Genomic DNA, 9,167 nt, shown 5'->3' with positions numbered 1-9,167 from the left:
TTAGGGTTTTTTTTTTCCCTTCCAAGAATTTTTCTATGAATCTACCTTTCCACTGACCTTTCTTCATTTTGCTAAGACCTTGAGTTGGGAAGGGGCTGGTTCACAGGAGCTTGGTGTTGGCATCTCTAGAGGCTTTACTCACTGAGTGCAATTTCTCCAGCTGGCCAGTAGGAGGTGCTGGTTGCTTTCTCTGGAGTGTTTGTGACCTTGATTGAAGCCTACTCCCTTAGCATGACTGGAGCAGTTAAAGCTTTTAAATCCTTTTGTCTTCAATCAATGGTGGCCTCTAGCCTGGGGTGAGGTCATTCCTTTCCCTATTGTCAGCTGGGCTGGTTCTTCTGCTCACACACCTGTGCCTGAGACAAAAGTAGTCTGTAATTGTGTTTGTTCTGGGAAGAGGCTTCAGCTGAAATGGAGGCATGGACTCAGAATTCCTCAGACCTGAGGAGCCCAGGAATAGTGTCAGCAGCTCTCTTACACCAGGAATCTCCCGCCAGCCCTGTTGGCAAGCTCCAGAAGGTAACCACCAACACCAGTGCCTCTGCTCCCTAGTAGACCTAAGGCCCTGTGGTTTAGCCCCACAGCTAATCGAGCAGGTCCTGCACTTGGGCTCCAATCTAGCCCCTTATCAAGCTAATCCTGGGCTGATCCACCCTCTGCTCCAGGACTCACCCAGGGCTGTGGACGACAAATCCTGACATAGATGTTTTTTTTCCTGGCTTTTCTTTCTGGGTTTTGTGGGTCCAATTTCTGTTAAGAGGTTTGTTTCATATCATAGATGGGGAAAGATCAGGAGACTTTAGAACTGTGCCTGTCCTCTTTCCGCCATCTTGACTGGAAGTCCTGAAGTCCTCTATTTCATTGAACATCCATCTTTTTCCCAGACAGTATATGCTGAATTTTGCAAGTTAGTTCATTATGGGTTTCAATCCCAGGTTCTTTGCTCTCTGAAATATGTTATTCCAGGTCTTCCTATCCTTCAGTGTTGAGGCTGAGAGGTTCTGTGAGAGTCTGATTGTATTTCCTTTTTATTTGAATTGTTTTCTTCTTGCTGCTTGCAATATTCTGTCCTTTATTTGAGGGTTCTGGAAGTTGGCTATTACAGCCCTTAGAGTTTTTATCCTGGGATCTCTTCCTGGAGGGGTTCTGTGTATTCATTCAATAGTTATATTGTTATCTTGTTCTAGTAGATTTGGACAGTTTTCCTTTATATTTTCCAGGTTCTTTTTTTTTGGTCCAGGATTTCTAGTAGTTCGGTGATTCATAGATTGTCTCTTCTGGATCTATTTTCCAGGTCTTTCATTTTTCTCTAAAAGGTACTTTACATTTTCTTCAATTTTTTCAACCTTTTTATTTTGTTTGATGGAATCTTGTAGTCTTGTAGATTCATTGGTTTCTATTTGTTCAATTATAATTTTTAGGGTTTTATTTTCTTAAGTTAACTTCTTTGTTTCCTTTTCCAGTTGGTTATTTTTACTTTTAATGGAGTTGCTTTCTTTCGTTAATTTTTCATAATTTTCCTGCATTACTTTCATTCATTTTTTCCATTTTTCTTCTTCCTCCCTTCTTTGGTTTTTAAATTCTTTTTTAAGCTATTCTATGAGCTTCTGTATTTGAGTCCAATTTGTAGACTGTTTTGATACTTCCCCTGTGGGTGATTTTTTTTCACTGCTTTCTTCTTCAGGACATGCCATTGTTATCATCTTTGTCTGTAAAGTAGTTTTCTATAGTGAGCACTCTTGCAACTTTTTTGTTCATCTTTGTCATTTTAGTTCTGCTCCTGGAGTATTAAGGTATAGATCCAAGTTTTTTTTTCCTGGGTTTGGGGTCTGATCCCTGACTAGTCATTGGCCAAGATGTTGCCTTTGCAGTCTAGAACCTATCTTTGCAGAGTTTTGTTTCCTCCTTTATGTCCAGGTTCTGATTTAATAGTAGTTTATTCCCAACATAGTCCTGTCTTTTACCACAATGTTTTTAGGGTTAATACCTTGTTTGGGGTTGGGGTCCTTCCTGCGGGCTTGCTGGGACCTCTGCTGTTGTTAAGCTGCCAGGATCTGGATTGCACTGTGGACAAAAGCTTCCTGCTGGCTTTCCCCACTCTCCTACTTCCTGGACCTTACTTCCTCTTTTACCCCAAAGAGATAGACCTTCACTGAAGATCCTCTGTGATGCCTACAGCTGAAAACTTCTTTGAATCTTCTCTTTTTCTTGGTGGGATATGTAGTTTGAATGTCAGAGTAAAGGCTTCATTTATCTTTGGTAGGGAAAGGCTTCAGGAATATCTTAGCTTCACACTGAAATCTTGGCTCCTCCCCAGAAGTCTCAATTTATATAGTATTTGTTTTTCACTTTTTAAAATTTATTTAAGGCAATTGGGTTAAGTGACTTGCCTAAGGTCACACAGTTAAGCAATTATTAAGTATGTGACTGGATTTGAACTTAGGTACTCCTGGTTCCCAGGCCAGTGCTCTATCCACTGCACAACATAGTTGGTCCCTATATAGTGTTTTGAGACTTGCCAACTGCTTTACATTCATTGTTTCACTTGAACTTCATAACACTCTGAAGTTCTATGATGTGTGCATGTGTTTCTAGGTTTGTGAGATATCTGCAGAGGTTCTTCCTCTAGTTGTTATACATCAATGTTCAAAGAGAGAGGAGAGACAGAGGCAGAAAGAAAATGAAAGAAAAAAAAGAAAGGGAAAGAGGAGGAAAGGAAGAGGGGAAAAGAAAGAAGAGAAAGTGGAAGAGTACTTTCTCTATCTCTATTCTCTCTATCCACTTATCTGTCAATTTTCAGTTCCTTTTTTTAGGTTTTTTGCAAGGCAATGAGGTTAAGTGGCTTGCCCAAGGCCACACAGCTAGGTGATAACTAAGTGTCTGAGGCCAGATTTGAACTCAGGTACTCTGACTCCAGGGTCGGTGTTCTATCCACTGTGCCACTTAGCTGCCCCAAATTTTCAGTTCTTTTTAAGTAGAAAAGGAGCAGATATAAATCAGTAGTCATTTCAATTTGTGTAACATAACCACGTGCTTTGAATTATCAGTTTGAAGTTTATTTTGGCTTCAACCTTTTCCTAGTTGCAGATTCTTCTTTCTCTAGTATTTGGTACTTAGAAGGTGTTTAAAAAATATTTTTTGACTAATTGAATAGAAATTCAAGCAACACTTTTCCTTATCTTCCTTGGCATACAAAGAGTTATTAAAATAGTAATAATACATTAAAATAAATGATTTGAATATTTTGAAATTTGCTATTTAAACTTTTTTAGTAAGTTGGCAAATAAGGGAGAAAATTGTACAAGGTGAGCAGAACTATTACACTCCTGGAGTATTAAGGGTATAGATCCAAGTTTTTTTTCCTGGGTTTGGGGTCTGGCTTGCCTGGGAGTGCAGACTGAGGATTCAAGGGAAGAAAGAGCAACTTTATGTACTACTGGATGACTCCCATGCACTCACTTAACCCTTTTCTTATGCCCCTTTCAGGACATCCAAGAGAAAAAAGTACTAGAATGAAAAAGTAAGTTTCTAAAATAAAACAAAGAAATGCAATTTGGTGAGGATAGAGAATGAAGAGGTTCTAGGGCTGGAATGAGTAGAAAAAGAGAATATATATCTTTAAAATTTTAACCTTAATATAGTGCTGTAAGCTATGCAAATCATTTTATAGACATTGTCCCATTTGACCTGTGTAATAACCATGTGACTCAGATACCTTTATTACCCTATTTACAGATGAGAAAAAAAGATTTTTAAAATGTTAAGTGATTTGTGCAGTACCAACCAACTTTTGTGTCCCTTGTAAAATTTGAAATCAGTTCTTTCTGTTCCAAGTATAGGACTCTAACCAATATGCAATACTATTTAAAATCAGTCAGAAAAGATTCCTCTCTAATTTTCAGCAAATTTTCCCCACTAAACTCCATTGGCTATTCTTGGTCTTTTCTCTTTCTTCCTGTTCCTATTTGTTTCCAAGTTCCATGTACTGTGTGCCATCCAGACTCTGATCCTTGAAGTAGATAGCAGTTATTAGAATAGGAAAGTAGATGGAAAAATTATTTTCTCATTATTCTTTAATAAATATCTAGTTAATCACTGCTATGGCAAGAGAAATTCAATTGTAATAAACAGAGACTAAGTTTTTTATCATCAGTAGTTACCATTAACAAAGGCTATTGATTTAATTTCGGGAGGAGAAATAATAATCATAATAACTTTTGTATGCAATGCTTTAAGGTTTATGCAGTACTTTTCCCACACAACCTTCTAATATAAAGTGTATAAATATTACTATTCCCATTTTATTGATGATTAAACTATGACTTATGAGGTTTTATCACTATCTCATGGTCACTTTATTAGGAAGTATCAAAGTCAGAATCATAACCCAAATCTCCTAAATCCATTTTTCCTACTCTACCATGTACCATACCACACTATCTCTAAAATATATTCAATTCTGAAATGTCTTCACCTCTTTCTTTTCTTTCTCCTTGCTAAAATCAGTAAAAAATTATCTCCTGATGCTTAGTCGTTGTATTTTTCTTCAAGGATAAGAAAGGTTAACTACGCATTTCTAAGCATATGTTTCTTCTTTGAGCAAATAACCTTGAATTTCCCAAAGTCTGATTATATATAGGTGATCTCTGCTCCAGACAATATACAGTGCCATTGACAGTATTAACCTCATTGATCAGGAAGGTAAATCCTTCAGATTACATCAAAGGTATTTGTAATAATGCCTTCTCAAACCTAAATACAAAGAGGTAAACCAAAAAGTCTTTTTTTTCAACATTTTAAGGAAATAACCATTTTCAAATGGTTCCACTCCCTTCTCAAAGTCAAGTATAAAAAGCTCTTTTCATTTATACACAGAACCATAACTAGGAATTCTGGGACCTGGGGAAGATTCAGAAAAGTGGAACAGAGTGGAGATCAGGTGGTACAAGCAAGAATAAGAAAACCCACTGTCCTATGGCTAGTCAATTATTTTTTCCTCTTCTTCCACTCCCTTTGATTCAGAGGAAAAGAATACTTGGGTAAAACTTCCCTTCCTCTATTATTTACTCTCTTTTCATTGTGTCCTCTTGAAAACTCCTTTTGTCCTTGACAAATAAAATTGTCTTAAACCTCTTCTTCTAATATTCAGTTTTATTCCACAGTCTTTTTGAACTAAGGGTAACATGGTTTCTTGTAGAAAAAGGGGACTTAGTTTATGTCTCTTTTATTTGTCTATTGCAGGAGAAAGGTTTTTTTATTATTCCTCATTGATACTTCCAGATGTTTCTCTACCACCACTCAGCAAATATATTACTCTATCCAAATACTAATAATATTTGACATCTATGTCTTTTACAAATGTCTTTTATTTTTGTATCATTATCCCATTTTTACAGATGAGGGGACTGAGGCTAAGAGAAGTGGAATATCTTGCTCTTGCTGTATGAGATGAAATTTGAAGCAAAGGTCTTACACTTTCTCTTTTTCTTTTACTCTTTCTCTTTTCCTTTATCTCTTTTTCTCTTCTTTGTTTTTTCAAAGAGTTCAGTGCTTGGATCACAATCTTCCACTCAACCCTATTCTTTTCCTCATAATTGGAGACATCAATAGACAGATTAATGTCTTCCTAAATATGTGACCGCCTTCTAAAATAATTCATCTCTGTTCATTTGTCTTTCCTCAAATCAAACTTTCAGCGCTATCCTAATCAAGCTTTGGTCAATGGCAGAGGTTCTGGAGCTAGAGACTGTGACATAGATTAGATAGATGGATAAATAGTATGGATGGATGGATGGATGGATGACAGATATGTGGATAGACATGTATGAAAATAGATATATGTGTGTGTGTGTGCTAGTATACTAACAGTTCTGCAACAGTTATGCAAATTCCATTTTATGTAAAGAATTCTGAAATAAATCTTCATTCCAAAAAGACACCTACATTAATTTAACTATTATGTGCCCTCTTTCCTCACTCTAGTCCCTTGACTTGGCACTCTTTAATCTCCCACATACACCCTAACCATATATCCCTCAAAAACCTCCAAATAAAAGCAGAAAAAAAAGGACAAGCATAGCACAGCAGGATCAGAGACTTGGCTTGAAACCTCTAGGATCTAGAAAGGAGATTTTACCCTGCTTCACCCACCCATCAAAGTGTATACCCATGTCTGTCTTCCCTCCCCCTGAGTTAAGGTACCAAGATTCTAATTGTCTAACCTCCTTCCTCCTTCTTCTTCTGAATCTGGCCAGAGTCCCATGTGTTTAACCCACTCTGGGGTAGCCCTTCTTCTTTATCTTGCTTCTCTGTGTTCATTGAACCCTTCCCTCTAAGGTTATTAGAGGGTCCTTTCCTATCCCCCCCCTTTCCCATATTCAGTGGTGGGGAAAGGAATCTTCATTAAATATTTCTGAGAAGAGGCTCACAACATTCACTGGATGCCAAAGAGGTCTATCACACACACACACACACACACACACACAACACACACATACAAACACACTCATTAAGAAAATCACCAACATGAAAGTTTGAGAACTAGAATGAAAAGAGTAATAGATTTGAAGACAGAAAACCAGGATTTAAAAACTTACTATGACACTTGCTACCTGTTTGTTCTCAGGCAGATAACTTACCTTCTCTTAAATTCAATTTGATTATCTGTAAAATGAAGTAATTGGACAAGATGACTTCTAAGATCTTTTCCAACACTAAATCTCTGAAACTAAGGTGGGAAGTTTCCCCATATAGGAAAAGCAAAAGAATCCATAAGAAAGTATAACCTAATATTCCCTTTCCTTGATCCCCACTTTCATTCTCCACTTTAAGGGTGCAGATAATGAAAACTTAACCCATAATCTCTAGTCATCAGTGTATCACATGCCCATCCTTTCCTCCTCCTCTGTTAATAATGAACCTCTTCTCTCTTATTCTAAATGCTCTGATCCTCCAATTCCCTGCAAAGACTGAGGATAATGCAAGAGCAGTGGACCAGTGGGCAGTCTTTTTCTTCCTCTACTAACTTTCCCTTTCTAACTTTTCCATATGGGGATTTGCAAAATTAAGGGGTTGTGAAAATGTATGTATGTATCAGATCTGAGAATACAGACAACAGTCAGAACAGAGATGCTAGGACAATCTCAACAATTCCACCAATATTTCCTGGCATTAAAAACAAAAACATAGTAAATTGTATCTTTCTTCAAATCTCTGCAGGTGAGAGGGGGACAATGAAATGGAATCAGTCAATGACACCATTGTCATAGAATTCTTTCTGAAAGGATTTTCCAGCTACCCTAGATTGGAGATCCTCCTGTTTTTCCTGTGTCTGGCAATGTATTTTATCACCCTTGTGGGTAACGGAATTATCATTGCCATCAGCATACTGGATTCTCATCTCCACACTCCCATGTACTTCTTCCTCAGTAACCTATCCTTCTTGGACATCTGTTATACATCATCCTTTATCCCCTTAATGCTGGTGAACTTCCTCTCTAAAAAAAAAACAATTTCTTTCATTGGTTGTTCTGTGCAAATGTGCCTCTCCCTTTCCACGGGATCAACAGAATGTATTCTCCTGGCCATGATGGCATATGACCGATATGTTGCAATATGCTACCCTTTGAGGTACCCTATCATAATGAATAAGACAGTGTGTCTAGGGATGGCTGCTTTCTCTTGGATCTTATCTTTTCTGAAATCCATTATGGAGACAGTAATTGCAATGCAGATGCCTTTCTGTGGTCACAATGTGATCAGCCATTTCACATGTGAAATCTTGGCGGTCTTGAAGCTCATATGTGTTGATACCTCTATCAATGAAATTATCATGCTGGTGGGCAGTATAATTCTCCTGCCCATTCCAGTGATTTTAATTTTTATATCTTATATTTTCATCCTCTCTACCATTCTGAGGATGAAATCAGCAGAGGGGAGACACAAAGCCATTTCCACCTGTACAGCCCACTTAACTGTGGTGATTATATTCTATGGGACCATTATTTTCATGTACATGAAACCCAAGAACAAAGAAGCTCAAATGTCTGATGAATTATTTACTGTTTTGTATGCTGTGGTGACCCCTATGTTGAATCCCATCATCTACAGTTTAAGGAACAAAGAGGTGAAAGAAGCTGTCAAGAAAGTACTGAAGAAAAGTTACTTCTCAAAGTGAATTTCCTTTTGAAAATTCTGATGACTAAATGACTGGTCAAATAAGTAAGAATCCTTGTATAAATAAGTTTAAGAGTATGAACTGGACCTGCTATTTCACTGATAAAGGAAAATTCCACATAAGAAAACTAAACTCCCTCTATCTTTGCAAGTCAGTGCCTTCTTTGAAATTTATAGGCTTAGAGAGTTCCCTTGAAAATGAAGAGATTAAGTGACCTACACAAGTTTACAAAGTCAGTGTGTTCTCTTGAAGCTAATCCTCTGTATTCCTGATTCTGTAACAACTCTTATATGGCAATAAACACCTTTATTTGTTTAAACTAGTGATACTTGCATAAAACACACCAGCTTAACATTTTGAATTTACATGATTATCTTGTAATAAATTTCATCATTTCATGTGGGAAGTCTAGGTTATGCTAAAACTCTTATGTGCTGCTACCTAGGATCATAGTGTTTAGAATTGAAGGGAAGCATTGAGACCAGATAATTCAACCTCCTTATTTCAGATATGCCAAAAAATGAGGTTAAGAAAGTTGAAGTGACATAACTGTACATGACTGGTAAGTAGCAGAGCTAGGTATTGAATACAAGGCTTATGGCTAGAAAGCTATATTCATTGTGTTTTCTCCACACTTTGCCACTGAATAGGAAGTCACACCACTTCTAGGCAATCTTATACCTTAATTAGCAGAAAGAAAATCATTTCAACTGCTAAAATTTAATATTTTCTCTTTCAGCTGAACCATCTTTACTAACTGAACCTTCTCCAGTATGCTAAAAATATCACAAGATTTTCCCCCCAATAATTTCCTTACCCAATTTGCATTCATGAACAATTTCCTCATATTCTTTCATAAATTTTTTTTTCTAGAAAGCAATAATGTTGTTGATAAAGTTATAGAACTGGATGGGACCATAGAGTTCAATTGGTTCAAACCTCTTCTTTTACAGTTAAAACAGAAGCCCATAGAGGTTAAATGACTTACCTT

General features: G+C 37.0%; 1 protein-coding gene across 1 annotated transcript; it reads left to right on the top strand.

Annotated features, from left to right (window-relative positions):
• The first annotated feature begins 7,231 nt into the window (after positions 1-7,231).
• Positions 7,232-8,176, top strand: LOC141494765 (olfactory receptor 13J1-like). Its single transcript, XM_074195960.1, has one exon. The coding sequence runs from the start codon at positions 7,238-7,240 to the stop codon at positions 8,174-8,176; it is 939 nt and encodes a 312-aa protein (XP_074052061.1). The 5' UTR covers positions 7,232-7,237.
• The last annotated feature ends 991 nt before the right edge of the window (positions 8,177-9,167 follow it).

This window comes from Macrotis lagotis, chromosome 8 (genome assembly GCF_037893015.1).
Source record: "Macrotis lagotis isolate mMagLag1 chromosome 8, bilby.v1.9.chrom.fasta, whole genome shotgun sequence".
In the NCBI taxonomy this organism is placed as follows: Eukaryota; Metazoa; Chordata; class Mammalia; order Peramelemorphia; family Peramelidae; genus Macrotis; species Macrotis lagotis.
Note: the sequence above shows the minus strand (reverse complement) of the source record. Positions and strands in the feature narration are given on the sequence as shown.